Source organism: Pezoporus flaviventris, unplaced genomic scaffold, assembly GCF_033815535.1.
Source record: "Pezoporus flaviventris isolate CSIRO_AGI_PZ_B2104156 unplaced genomic scaffold, CSIRO_AGI_Pfla_v1 ptg000047l, whole genome shotgun sequence".
Classification (NCBI taxonomy): Eukaryota; Metazoa; Chordata; class Aves; order Psittaciformes; family Psittacidae; genus Pezoporus; species Pezoporus flaviventris.
In genome coordinates this window covers 12,939,087-12,954,371 of record NW_026892595.1, presented here as the reverse complement: position 1 = coordinate 12,954,371, position 15,285 = coordinate 12,939,087, and the positions used below count along the sequence as shown (strand labels likewise).

Sequence of the window (15,285 nt, the reverse complement as noted above, 5' to 3'; positions counted from 1 at the left end):
AAAAGCATACTTTGGGTGGACAAACTTCTTGAATAGGCAAGCTCTGAAGAGTGAATAAAGCTACTTTATAAATAGCTCTCCAATGGACTGAGCACATGAAGCAAACAGATGGGCTGAACTGCAAGTTGCTATGAAGGTATTTGTAGGTCTGTCATACAAGTGTACTGATAGGGATCTGCATGTAATGAAGAGCGGGGGAAAACTGAGGTGAAGCGAAAGTAGTAAGGTGAGCTCTTCATGGTTGTTAAAACTGCAGACAGCTCTCTGTTGTCCTGTAAAGAGTTAGATGGGCTTTGATGTAACTAAGATGGGCTCCATTTATCTTTAACTCCTCATGTTCCTTAATTTCATTCAAAGATAATACGCTTATAACCCTGTAACCTATTTTCTATTTGTGCTATCTCCTTCATGACTTTATTTTTGTCAGCCTACCTCTATCTCATTCTCATCACCCTGGATGTTCAAGAGCTGGCTGATCTTCTACTAGTATATTTTAAATTTGTGGAAGCTTCATATTCTTCCATCTCATTAGCCCAAAATAAATGGCAAAAAAACATGGGAACTAAGCTTTCAACGTTTAAACTAAAATTATGCTGGTTAGGCATTTTGGATAGCTAACTCCTAATAGCTTAACTTTTGTTGTGCATTAAAACAATTTAAATCTCTATTTTTGAAGTAAACATATCTTTTTCTCCTATGGGAAGAAGATATGACTGCAAATACAGGACTAACTGTAATCATAATGTAATCATAATGAAATGATAATGATATAAGATAATTTTCAGTGAACAATCTTGCACACTATAAAAGGTACTATTATGCTGTGTTTATTGCTGAGCAGTACTTACTCCATAATGCTTGTTATGGAGTAAAGTGTGGCACTTGTTGAAAAATGAAAGAAAATCCATGTTAAGTTCAGTCACATTAGACCAGATCTTGAGGTGTTCATCCACTTTATTTAAAAAATATGTTCTGCTCTACAGCTTCTATGTTTCTTCTAGATGTTTCTTTAGTGCTAATGCTAATCTTCAACTGTAAATATCCAAATATCCTGCTATTGTCGTATTGTTTAGACAAGTGGATGAGATGTTCATATTAGCAAAATAATTACTTATTTTTTTTCTGCCTTTACTGCTTTATTACGTACCGAATTTGACGAGCTCACTGAACAGCTTTTTCACCTAAAGACTGTGCTCTGGAGTTTAGACAGTCTTCTTTTTAGCGAGGAAACCAAACAAAGCAAAGTAAAGAGGTGCACTGTAACACCGTCCATCAAGACTTTGAATCTGTGAAGAGGCTGTTAAACTGTGAAGTAGAAAAATATCTCAACTTGTGGTTGCTGTGAAAAAATATCTTTTAAGGGAATGAACTGCACTGTTCAGTCTAGGGGACTGTGGAGAATCACAGTTACCTATATGTTAATGTATGTTAAAACTAAAGCATGGAACAGATTAGAGAGTAATTAGGAGGATAACCATCATGTGCTTACACTTTGTTGTTGTTGAAGCTTTGCTTGTTTGTTCGTTTTTGTTTTTTTTTTTTTTTTTTTTAAGGACATCCTTCTCCAGAACCTGGAAAAATTTGTGCAGCACTAAATCCTGGCAAAGGTGCTAAGTGGGAGAATCGGGAATGCGATCAGAAGCTTGGCTATATTTGTAAACGAGGAAACGCTACTTTAGAATCTTTTATTATTCCTACAGGTAGGTTTGGTAATAAATCCCCAGCAAATGATGAATGACCAGTGTTTTTTTTTATAATTCTAGTAAGTTTTTGTTCTTATATGTGGTAAAACTAACTAAAGGTCTCTGTAGACTATGGCTTGACCAAAGTTCCCTGTAAAAGTGAACGTTGTGTACTTCCTTTTTGTTCTGGCCTCCCTACTTCCTGTGTAGCAGTCTTTCTTCAGTAGCTTTTGAGTTCTAAATTGCAGAAATGGTGGAGTTCTCATTTTCAAAAACAAGCATATCTTTCAGACTTTGTACATAAAATCAAAAGATAATAATTTAATGTTTTCTTTAAAAAAAGTGTAATTATCTAAAGCCGCATGTACTCAGTGAAACTGATCTGTTTCTTCTTCTTGTCATTTTTACTGCTTACGAAATAGAGTCAGTTTGCCAGTGCAAGTTGGTAGTGGATTAGGAGAATGAAAAAAAATTCTTTTGACAGCTAATAATGTTGTATATCTATCTCTTTTACAAATAGACATATTTATATGGAGATACATAAAATTATTTATTTGTATATATATAAAACCGAACTTATTTATGAAATTATTTATATATATATATGCAGACTTTTTCAGAAGAAATATTATTCTGGCACTGGCCTAATGTAAATAGGAAAGACAAAACAGGGATAAGTTTATAGTTTTATTTAGACCTGCATCCTTGTTATCTCTCTGTGTACTATAAAAACCTTATAACTTATTCTTTTGTTTCATCACCTCTTCTTTTTCCTCTTTCTGAGTTTCTTTTTCTTGCCAGGACATACAAGTATCTCTTAAATTCACTGACATTATTTTCTATAGGTTTTGGAAGCAGAGAAAGAAAGTATTCCAGGATTTCCAGTTCAAATACTTATATGCATTATTTGCAGACCAACTATTTTGGAAACTCAGTGTTCAGCATTTGGCTTAAAAAACATGTTTTCTAATCGTCTTTCTGCTTTTGCTAGTATGTAACCAGTCCAGTCAAAAACATTTAGGACAGAGACTTCCGCCTATTTCATTTTGCTTTATTGCTAACAGAAAAAAAAAAAAAAATCCCAAACAAAACCAAACTATGCAGGAATGAGTATTATACCATTAATTAAATATTTGAACAAATAATTAATAATTAAAACTTTACTCTTGGAATCAAGCAATTTGTTGCCTAGGTGAGAAGGACTTTAAAGCATATTCTAATTATTTCCTAAATTAAGCTGTAAAGTTTTGTAGTATCTGCATACAGCTCACAACAACCAGATACTTTAATTTATATAGGTTGTTTTAGATTGTTCAGTTTGCTACAGTTCAGCTTTTCAGGTATCAAACATCAGTTCTTAGACACTGGTGCCTGTAAATATGCTACTGATTCAATACTAGCTGCTATCTTGTTTAGATTTAATGCAGCTTTGGGTGGTCTAATGGCCATTTCTTTCTTTTGCAGTATGCTTTTTATTCTCTCCCCTGTCTCCACTCCCCAGTTTGCCAGTAATTTGGAGGACAAACAGAAACGAAACAGAAGTTTTCAATTATACAGAAATTGCTGAGTAATCATGGTGACAGATTAACCAGAGTTTGGAAGTGATTCGCTTCATAAAATATTTTCCAAAACGTCCCATGGGGGGAAGTCATAAAAGGAATAAGCATGTGATCACGCAAGGTGTTAAGTGCCCTCAGCTTCTAATGATGTAAAGGAAACTCATGGCAGATGATGTTTTCCTGATGAGGGTTCCTGAGTCAAGAAATAAATGAATCACAAATCCATATGTGCACTTAGTTGTGCACTTCACGTTGAACAGAGGCAATCCTTTGAAATTGTAACTCTTGAAGTTACAATTTAGTGTCACAAGGCAGTAAGTATGTGAGGGCTGTGAGACAGGAATATGTATTTTATGATAGAATATAATCATGCTTGTGTCCAAAACAAAGTAGAGAAAAGTCTTTACAGGATATTTATTTCTGTTGCAGATGAAGATTTCCACAAAGCCAGCAGCTGTACAAGGTTTTCTCTTAGTAACAGAAGTGCTTTTTCCAGCAGGGGGCCACGTCATTGTACACATCTAAATGATGTGGAACCACAGGACTTCAAAGCATTGGCCGTGCAATACATCAGGGTGGATTAATAGGAGCCTGTTATTTTAACCTTCAAAACTAGCTTATTTTTTAACTTAATTTTCTAAGGAATGGCTGTCTGCCTCTATACCTCCACCAAGTCACTACCAAAATAGATTTCATCCCAATCCAACCAGGTGTAGGAATCTCAAAGTATTGTTTCAAAACACCTCATAAAACATTCAATTAGAGGAGATAGGTGCTCTTAGTGTCACTGTTGTGACTCCTCTGTGAGCTCTCATGAGACCACAAAGGGTAGGTATGAGAGAGAGAAATCTGAATGCCAATCCAAATGCCTGAATCATGATAAAAACTTCAACTAGTGCTTTCACCCATTCAGACACCCAAGTCCATCACTGCGAGATCTTCAGTATTCAGGAAGCCATGCTTACAGTTTACAAAAGTATTTGCTTGCTATTTGAAGAATAACTGTCCTATGCTTCCAAACTTCATTTCTGTATCTTGATCTATTCCACAGTAAATTCATCAGCTTGACATTTGGGATAAATTTTTTTGCACATTAATATGATTTTGTTTGTTACATATTATTTATTGTAATTTTTATTGATTCTTTTGCTTAAACCAAATGAAGTTCAGGGAGTAGTACTCGTTTCCATTAGGATAAAAGAGATGATAGACTGTATATATGGCTTTGTGTTGCAAAGTATTTTCTTTAAAAGGAGAATGGGTAAGCACAGAGTAAATTTTTTTGCTGAGTACTGGAAATGAAGAGCTGAAGGCTTTCTCTTACTGAGAAATCATCAGCTATGTTGTTTGATAAGACCTGCACCAAAGAAACTAGGCTGTCAACTGCTTTTCTTGGTAGCCTGCAACAAATTCCCTGCTGTTAGTGGATTTATAAGCAAAAGATTCTCCAGCCCTGCCATAGCTACTTTAGTGTTTACAGTAGTAGTCTCACAGTCTCCTTTGGTCTGAAAAAGTCTCATGGACTCACTGGGGAATAAATACCTCTGTGACTGTAGCTATGTCTGAACTGCTGACATCTGTTCTATTCAGTGTCTACAGTTTGCAGAAGGGTGAACTATGTGTATTGGAGGTGCAGATATGCCTAGCTCTGAGCACGCATATGCTCAGAGCTGAGACCAGACACAGGACGAATTAGGCAGCTGGCTGAAGCATTGGACTAACCTCTCACAGCATTTGCCACCTCTGCCCTCTCCTGTTTCTCCCAACACCACTACATACATTGAGATTGTTTTTCAGAGATTCCCCCACTCTCTAGTCCAGTTCTTACTCTCCTGTGGCAAGATTAACATGGCTCTGACAAGGCTCTGAGCCCCTTATCCTGGGGATGTAAAGTTCAGATTTACTTTGTGAGGAGAACATGCTAGCACTTTTTTGAGGCAGGTCTGCAGGCAGCAGACACTATTTACAGCTGTGCTAGGAATCTGTATTGTGACACTAAGTAACTACTAATCATAGAATTATAGAATCATAGAATAGTTAGGGCTGGAAAGGACCCTAAGATCATCTAGTTCCAAGCCCCCTGCCATGGACAGGGACACCTCATACCCAATGCCACCCAAGGCTGTCCAACCTGGCCTTGAACACCATGAGGGATGGAGCATTCACAACTGCCCTGGGCAACCCATTCCAGTGCCTCACCACCCTTACAGTAAAGAATTTCTTCCTTATGTCCAATCTAAATTTCCCCTGTTTAAGTTTTAACCCCTTACCCCTTGTCCTATCACTAATGTCCCTAATGAAGAGTCCTTCCCCAGCATACTTGTAGGCCCCCTTCAGATACTGGAAGGCTGCTATGAGGTCTCCATCAGCCTTCTCTTTTCCAGGCTGAACAGCCTCAACTTTCTTAGCCTGTCTTCATACGGGAGGTGCTCCAGTCCCTTGATCGTCCTCGTGGCCCTCCTCTGGACTTGTTCCAACAGTTCCATGTCCTTTTTATGTTGAGGACACCAGAACTGTGGACAATACTCCAAGTGATGTCTCAGGAGAGCAGAGTAAAGGGGCATGATCAGCATACTCCAGCTGAAAGAGGATATGTGCTTGCAACCTGGGCCTGACTGGTCATAGCTTTGGATTTGTACTTAATTATTTCTACACGATATATCCCACTGTCATGCACAAATACATTGCTTCTCCTTCCCTGGCATACAGAAGTACTTTTTGCCAAAAGACTTCTTAGCAAGCCTGCTACCTTGTTATACTCTGTATACTGGTGTTTGCTAAACCCATCTGCTAATTTCAGATAAAGTGCTGCAAGAATCATAATTTGTTTCGACATCAGCAATATTCTGTTTATTGTCCATTCTGGTGGCACTCCTCTCAAGGCTGAATTGTTTGCTCAACAGCTGTGTGGTTGCTGGCAGTACTCTGGTGCTGTTCTGCTGAACTTTTAAAAGTGAATTTTAAGCATAAATCTTTTACTTAGTGTAATTTTCTCAATGAAGCTTTTAAAAAGGATTCTTAAAAGCAGTTTTCTAACTTGTGTTCTCTCATGATCCTGTAGAGCCATTTATTTTTATTTTGCTAGTCTAGTAAATGGGGCTAATCCATAAAATGCCCAAGGTTTGTGGGAGAAAATGCCCTCAGAAATGTTTTGTAAGCCCAGGTTCTTAACATATAGCTATACAGCAAGGAAGAATGAGAGAAAGGCTAACATGAGTGGAGAAAAGTGGTAAAGCAGTGCTCTGCAAACTACATTTTAGCATTTATGTATGCATCTAAAGGTCAAACCTGTGTTTTAAGGTAATTTTTAATTCTGGCTTTTCGCAAGGTGCAAGCATTTGCAACTGTAGTGTGTAAAAGAAATCTGTAAGTATCATAAGTTTTACTTTTGCGGTCAGATTATTATCCCTGTATGTATTTTTCAGCTATGCTGCTAAATCTTTCCTTATGTGGTTTTAAGTCTTTAGTTATGAGTAGAATTCTGAAACTCTTAATGGCAATTTTTCTTTTCAGAGACTAATGTGCCTATTAGATGTCCTGATCAATGGATATCATATGCTGGTCACTGTTACATAATTCACAGGGACCCCAAAATATGGAAAGATGCCTTAACATCTTGCAGGAAGGAGGATGGGGATCTGGCAAGCATCCATAATGTTGAAGAGTACAGCTTTGTTATTTCACAGCTTGGGTACCGTGAGTATTTTGTTACAATAACATATATGTGTTTATACTGAGAAAATAAAGAGTTTTCAATGTATTTTGCCTTTTAATAAAAGGAAGAGATAGTTTAAAAAAAAGTAAAAATAATTGTCCTGATCACTGATTGCAGGAGGAGTTAAATTTTAAATTAAAAAGAATCTTTGGAAGAAAACAACATACAGTAAGATCACAAAAACTGAGCAAACTCTACTGACACAGAAAAGCTGTGGTCGCTGTTGTGAACTGCATCAAACCCAAACTTCTGTCTTTTAGGGTCTGCTTCTACCTCTTTCTTTACAGATTAAAACAATTTTCAACTTTTTCAGAAGCTGGAAGGATTTTTACTATTGGTCTGCAGAGATAGATGAGGGGAAGCAAAGTCTGTTGGTCAGAGACAGTTTGGGAAGATCTGGGTCCTGTTAGCAGCACTGCCATGCCCTTATTCTCCAAGTCATGCTGCCTGTGTTTCTTCTAAAAAAAGGAAGCTGTCTGTCCCAGTATGTGGTTTCAGATGTGCAACAAATTAAATATGGTATTTAGGTGCTTAGATTCTGAGCACACGATCCAGTTCTTGCAAGGCAAGTTAGGCTGTGGACGCTGTGTGTTCATTCCAGGAGGTGAAACCACGCTGATACTGAGGCAGTTTTGTGGTTGCCATTGCTGTACATGAACCTGATTTTGCATGCAGGATCAGTTACTGCTTTTGATGTGAGCAGCATGTTCACACTTATATATCCATTTTTGCGGTAACTGATCTTATATGTGCTTTTAGTGCCAGGTAAGTGTGATTTAGAGAAAGTGCAGTAAGCTGCTTTGAGCTTCAGTGTTAACAGCAGTCTTGGTGTGGAAAACATAAAATAGCTGATATGTTTTAGTTTGTATCCTAGCCAACTCCACAGCAACTTGTGCTTGTCTTCACATTCCTGAAAGAGTGATTTGTTGTTTTTTCATGAACATGAAACTTTTACTCTTTCAAAGGATATTGTTAAGAAAGGTGGGACCTCCTGATGAGACAGTAGGACATTTGAAAGAAGTTATGCTCTTCCTTCATTTTCTAAAGGAAATAAGTTGCATTTTTGCCTTACTCCTTGGAAACAGATTTTTTCATACTTTAATGCCTTCTTCAAAGACCTTTTCTGAACTGACTGCGCTGCACTGTTTTCATAAAAGTGAATGTTTCTGAAGCGCAAATAGTCCTGAAGGAAACCAGGCTTCTCACATACGGAATACTTACTGCAACGGCCTATTTTGAAAGCATTCTTTTCAGAGGAGTAAAACTGGAACAACTAAAGAAGCCTTTTAAGGCAGTTTATGACAGTATCAGATTACCCTTGTTCACCACTGAGATGAGAACACCATGTATTGCAGTGCCTAGAAAATCTTGTTTGCATCAGAACTCTGCCTTACAGAAGGAACAAAAGCCTATCTTTGTGCCAAACATTTCACAGTCCCATGATAAAACAATGGAAGAGGGGGTACAATGAGATGAGTATTGTCATAATAGTTGAAGTTTCATTGTCGTTACCCACAAAGGAGAACTTTAGAGAGGAACATGAAGAAGAATAAAGAAGTGCATTCTGGATGTTTACACAGAAGTCCAGCATGTGATACGGCACAACTGTGGCTCATTGCATGTCTGAGAGAGTAGAAAACAGCTTATTTACAAGTGGCTGGGGGAAAAAAAGAATCTTAGTATTTAGTCTTACCTTTAGAGGTGACTGCAAAATGCCATGACAGCATTTCTTCTTTAGGGAGAAAATGTTATGTAGGAAGGGGCTTCACAGAGCCAGAAATGGCTCTTGGCCATTTCTGATTTGCATGGCTTATGTGGAAGACTTTGATTTAATAACCTTGTTGAAGAAAGCTGTTTATTGCTCATATTACTGTGGTGTGAGCCCACTAAAGTAGGTTCTGGCTATGGATGAGGCCTTTGCTTTATTAAGTGCTCAATAAACACAGACAGCAAGATTTTAACATATAACTAAACAAACAAAAAAAAAAATAGCGTGGCTGGAGGTAGCTAAGGAAGGAATGAAAGCATGATGGGCAGTGGAACTGGAACAGGTTTCAATTTTGCTTGCAGAGCAGGGTTTAAAGCAGGGATACTGAGATGTGATGGTGGGGGACTTCTGAACATGAAGAGCAGTCTGGAGGAAGAGATAAAGGTGCCTGTTTGAAAATGGAGCTTGATGTCCTGTGAATCTGAGCTCTTCTTATTAAGAGAGAGATGGTAGGAACAGTATGTATGAGCTATGATGGCTGATCATACTTAGGTATAGTAAAGACGGGAGAGAAGGAAGGGAAAGAGGAGAGAGTTGACTCCTTTAGTGTCAGGTTGGCAGGGTGATTTTTGCAGCAGCTTGGTTGGTCAAAATGGGAAGTCTCCATGTTCCAGTAACTAGCAGATGGAAGTTTGAAATTATGGGGGTATCTAGGAGAACTTCATCTGAAATGTGTTAATCAGAAAGGATTGCCTCAGGGTTATGTCTTTTAAGTCTTTTACAAGCCCTTCTGTTGCTCGTCACAGCAGCAACAGAAAACAAGTTGTTCCAGTTCCATTACGAGACCCATTCCTGCAGCTGAAGTTTTTTGGGTGGGCTCACAATCCCATTTTTCATTTCCGTGACTGATTTCATTGTCAGGTTGACTGTGGTCAGTCTGGATAGAGGATGTTAGAGGAAGACTTACAGAAGAAGGCAAGAACTATTATAATAAACTGAACAGGAAAAAGCTCTGAGTGCTGTAGATGGGTTGTAAAAATGCAAGGTAATAAGCATTGGAAAAAACCCTCTTAGTAGTTTCCTTGTCAGTGAAAAATCATAGAATCATAGAATCATAGTATGGTTAGGGTAGGAAAGGGCCTTAAGATCTAGTTCCAACCCCCCTGCCATGGGCAGGGACATCTCACACTAAACCATGTCACCCAAGACTTTGTCCAACCTGGTCTTGAACACTGCCAGGGATGGAGCATTCACAACCTCCCTTGGCAACCTATTCCAGTGGCTCATAGCAACCAAATAGTTCATACTGTGCTTGGATATACTGCTATCTAAGGAAAGGACTGTGCATGTAGCTGGTCAGTGTGATCTAAGTCACAGTGCAGTGGACAAAAGGAAACACGTGCTGCCTTTACCATAGGCTGGATGGCAGACTAGAAATAAATAATTTATAATACTGACTGGAGTGTGTATATGAGGAATGATCTGCCCTCTTTTTGAAACGGGGAGCCTGAATTTCCTGACTGCCTTTTAAACTTCCTGAGAATAAATTATTTTGAGTTCTATAAAGATAAAAATTCACATTGTGTAAAACAACCGCTGTCAGCCTTGTTGACTGTATGTTTTAGAGCCATCTGATGAGCTCTGGATTGGGCTGAATGACCTAAAGGTTCAGATGTATTTTGAATGGAGCGATGGGACACCTGTCACCTATACCAAGTGGCTTCGTGGAGAACCCACTCATGCAAACAACAGGCAAGAGGACTGTGTTGTTATGAAAGGAAAGGTAATGTAGTTATTGAATTAATTACCTTATAATTCTGTTTATCAGTTGGGCTTTTCTATGCAAGAGCGACAAAGTAGGGGATATTACTGTTTGAAGCAGCCAATTTTAGAGTCTTTTATTTTTTTGAGGAAGGATCTCTCTTGTTTTTGTTGTTTTCCCTGAGAAGCAGGCAAGTGGTGGCTTTCCTTGCCCCTCAGTATCCATTTTTCTGGATTTCAGTTTGTGCACGTGGGCTTTTTTGAAAAGACTTTTAATTTCACTGTTAAGTACATGGACATGCAAATGCTTTTCTTCAGTAAGCTACCAAGGCATTTTTGGTATATTTGAATTTTTTCTGCTGCGGCTGAATATGAGATATAAACCTAGCTTTAATAATTGCACTAATAGTTTTTAATGTGTTGGTGAGAAGTATTGTCTTTATATTATCTTTAGAAGAAAACAGAAGCCTTAACTTTCTTGTTCTAGGCAAAGTTATAGATCTCAGGTCTAGGTGGATGAGATGTTATGCTTGCATTTGCACTGCTCATGTAGAGCTATGAGAAAATTAGTTGGCAGTGGCATTAGTAGAAGCCTTTACTGAGTGCCTGTATGCCTACACTTAAAAGGCTGCTTTGAAAGGCTGCCTTTTTGAATGTGGCAGTGATTGCTGACCAGATGTACTACAGAAACTGAGATAATAGCTGGTGTGAAAGTCAGTCTGTGTGTGATGTTGCAAAATGCTTTTTTTCATCTTTGTGATAATTAAAAATATCGAAGGTGTAAGTCATTGGCAAATCAGCCAGTAAAAATAGGTTGGAATGAGGTTCGAGTTAAGTACTGAACTTAGATGCAGGTTTTGCTTCTTTTAAAGCTAACAAAAAAATCATTAAATACTTAAAAGCATAAAGCACCTTTTTTGAAGATTAGATCCCACTTGACTAACCTTAACTAATCAAACCTGACGTTCTTACGTTCAGGATGGATTTTGGGCAGACCATTCTTGCGAAAAGAGAATTGGCTACATCTGTAAAAGGAAACCCATGTCAGAAGGTCCTGCAGAAGAGGAAATTATTGACATGGGCTGTCAGAGGGTAAGTGAAGAAAAAGTAGTCTGATCTGAATAGGCTGCTAGGAATGGTTAAGAGGTGAAAATGACACCTACATCTTAGATTAAACAGGAAAAATGGGTTCTGTGTTGTCATTATCAGAACATCTGGCCTACTAATTTCTAGGGCAGGTGGGATAGGCATTCATTAACATATGAATAAATCGAGGCTGGGACTGTCATTTGGCTCTTGATGCTCCCTTTTTTTCAAAACTTAATCCAAAACTCAAACCTGTAGTCCCTGCAGCCAGCCGTTTTTCCTTGACTGGGACTCAAGCCTTCCTATGGAATTGACCTGTACCAGCAGTTGCTCTTCATCTCTGCCTACAATTTTCTTTAAAATTATTTGTAGCAGGAAGGGTGTGCTTGCCTACATACTATTCTCTAGGCTTTGCTGTGGTCTCTGGCAGTGCTCTCTACTTTGAAGAGTCTGTTATGAATGCCTGAACAAAATTAATCCATTGTGCTCCTTCTAAACTGCCAGCGGATCTATTGTTTATTTGGTAATGTTTGCCTTCTGGTAACATAACACTCAGTAATTCCGAAAAACCTACTGTAATTTCTTATGTCATAGGGAATCTTACTGGCTTTTTGTCTTCCATGAAGAAATTGCCTTTTCTCCCAAGTCTCCTTTACACAGCTGCAGAGGAAGTCTTTGATATTTATTCCTAGTATTTGTAAGAGTACCTGGGAAGCTTCCAAATATTCAACTGCTGAAAAAGATAGAGAGCTCCTAATGCTTTTGGATACTATTGTTGCCTGGAGAGCTAAGTAGATGCTCATAGACAAAAGTCTTTCATAGGTGAGAAATTGAAAACCATCAGAAGACAATTTGTGTGAATTGTGGCTGGTCACAGCAAACTTCAGAGCATATTTCAGAATTAGTGACATTTGAATGACAAAATATTAGAAGAGTGTTTTAATGTTAGTTAATAATAAACAAACTTGTTTGAGGTGTCATTCCATTTCTGAAAAGCAAAGCTGAAATTTGCTTCTCAAGACTATTCTCATGATTGCACAATGCCTGTGTGCTAGTTATAATCCTATGCTGAGCACTAAAGGTACACAGCAAAGCCTCTTCTGCCTTTGTAAATAGAATGCACTGATTAAAAATCATAATATATGAAAAATAGTATGTTAAAAAGCTTTGATCCTGCTTGTTTCCAATCTGTCTGTTTCAGTTGTTCCTTTGTCTAATTGTTAGCTGATAGTGGCGTATTTTACTTTTTATTTTCAGGAAGTTTAGAAAAGCTGCAACATATGTGATCATTTAATGTTTATTTTGACAGGGTTGGAAAAGATATGGCTTTTATTGTTACTTCATTGGAAATACATTTGTATCATTTTCTGAAGCGAATCAAACCTGTGGAAGGCATCAGGCCTTTTTAGCAACTATTGAAGACAGGTATGTAAAAGGCTACTTGCATTAGGGGATCACATGAGGATTTAACATCTGGCATCATCTGAGTATTGTACTCTGATCCAGACAAACATCTTGCTTGAAAGGACAGCTATCTGTAGATACAGAGCTTCTCACAGTTTTTGCATGGAAGGCAAATCCAGGAATTCAGTTTATAGTAAAAATAGGTGATGACTGTGAAATCGGTATTGGTGTAGATGGTTATGTCAAGGGAAAAGATAGAATTATATTTCCTATTTTGTTAATTGCAGTGGCTTGAAGATGGGTTTTAGTTGAGTGAGAGATGCAGGATCCAATTTTGATTATTATATTAAGAGATACATCTCTGAATTCCTTTCAAAAGGTACCTGAAAATCCATCATAATTCAGCCAGGGTTCTGTGTGTGCTAAATCTGTGAACAACTGGTGCACATGGAATGTTGGGAAAATGAAAGGGATAAGAACAGCTTATTTTGCTTGCAGTTACCTCTGTGCTTTTCCCTTTCTCTAATTTGTTTCTATTTAATCAAAATAGTTTTTTTTTGACTGTGAAAACTCTAGCTGTCAGGAATGGTAGCTCTCTAAATATAGGTAGCACTGCAGCTGTCATAAAAATGGTTTAACATTAATGTGGCCTTCAGACTACACATTGTTAAGGGGAGACTGACTTACTTTGATTTCTTAAGAGCTGTTTGTTTAAACACCATAAAGAACTGTGACAGGTGTTACCTCTACATAGGTTTGTTTCCTAAACATAACTTTTCTTGAATGATCATTGGATCTAATTTGTAGTGATTCTTAGTTTGATAATTTAGTATTATACTACTCTAGCCTCAATTTTTGTATATTTCAACAATAATGCTGAGATTCCTTTTCCAGTTTTGGATTTTGCTATAGCAAGAAGTATGTAAAACACAAGGCTACTAGAAAATCTCAAAAAAATACAGTGGTATAACACACAGGTCATGTCAGGTGTCTTCTTTCCCACCAATTTCATTTCAATCTGATTATGTCACTTTCTTTACTGGACATCTGAAGAGAAGGCAAAATACTCTGTTATTGAGGCTTACAAAATACCTGTTATGTAGTGTTTTGTTATGTGCTTTGTTGAAGTAAATCCATCCGAGCTGTGCTTTCAAGAAGGTACAGCAGTAGTCCTGTGAAAATAACAAGCCTTTAGTAATTTTAAAAATTAATTTAACGGTATTAATTTAACAGTTGTGTTCTTTGGAACAGGTATGAACAAGCCTATCTGACTAGCCTGGTTGGGCTGAGAACAGAAAGATACTTTTGGATTGGACTTTCAGATGTAGAAGAAAAGGGAACTTTCAAGTGGGCTAACGGTGAATCTGTTTTATTTACACACTGGAATTCTGAAATGCCTGGTAGGTATGGCTCTGTACTGTATAATGAGTTCAGAGCCCAAAATACGCTGCTCACTACTTAATTTTTTTACTTTATTCCTTAGTTCTTACTTGGTGGTATAATGACTAATTGTTCTCAAATGTACCTGGCTGCTTTCTCAAGCATGAAATCCTGTCACTGACTTCGTGTTTAATGCTGAAATGAGTTTTTAACATGAGCTTGGGAAGAAACCTTAAACTGAGATCAAGTTTCTGAGTTGTGTCTGTATTTCTGGGAAAGTTTGTGTCTGTATTACTCCAGAAGTGCAATCTCTGCTGGCATACTGCACCCTGCTTGCAAGTGCTGCCTGTTCAGTCATATTTCGTAGAGCACTTGATCACTGCATGGTCTGAGGTGTGTGAGATCACAGCATGCATGAAGCATCTTGTTTCTGGTCCTACAGAAAATGAGATTGTGGGGAAGGACAAGAGGGCCAAGGCAAGATTTGTGTTTAATTTTTTTTTTTTTTTTTAAGTTAATTTCTTTGCTAGATTGTGATTTCCTTCTTTACTGAGTTTTGTTGATGAAAGCCTTGCTTTTTCTTTTTCTGCTCTAAGGTAAGGCTATGTAGACCATCAAGCCAGTAATAAGCTAATATATAGCAAGTTCAGTTTTTGAAAACCATAGTCAGATTAGACAAATTTGAGAAACTAGCTCTAACTGCATCTTCAGTTTTAGGGGAGGATTTGTTGGATCAAAGGTTATGATGTTGCTGGAGTCAGTCACTGGAGACGATTTGTTGTGAGGCACAATTCAGTATGTCAAGTGTGGATGAACCCCAGAACTGTTTTTTGTTGTTGTTGTTGTTGATATCGGGATTTGGTTTTTGTTTTTTTTTTTTTCCCTTTTTCTTTTTTTTATGAATTGGAATCATAAAATCACAGAATGGTTTGGGTTGGAAGAAACATGTAAAAGGCCTAGTGTTCATTCCCCCACCACCATGGGCAGGGA

At 37.8% G+C, this 15,285-nt stretch overlaps 1 protein-coding gene across 4 annotated transcripts in view; it reads left to right on the top strand.

Annotated features, from left to right (window-relative positions):
- LOC133276939 (macrophage mannose receptor 1-like) overlaps nt 1–15,285 on the top strand; it is a 60,485-nt gene that overhangs the window by 15,492 nt on the left and 29,708 nt on the right. For all 4 annotated transcript variants that reach the window (XM_061468313.1, XM_061468312.1, XM_061468315.1 and 1 more), the window contains 6 exons: nt 1,554–1,700; nt 6,755–6,937; nt 10,290–10,447; nt 11,404–11,517; nt 12,821–12,936; nt 14,167–14,315. In XM_061468313.1, the coding sequence (XP_061324297.1) occupies nt 1,554–1,700; nt 6,755–6,937; nt 10,290–10,447; nt 11,404–11,517; nt 12,821–12,936; nt 14,167–14,315 (867 nt within the window). The remainder of the gene's footprint in view (nt 1–1,553; nt 1,701–6,754; nt 6,938–10,289; nt 10,448–11,403; nt 11,518–12,820; nt 12,937–14,166; nt 14,316–15,285) is intronic.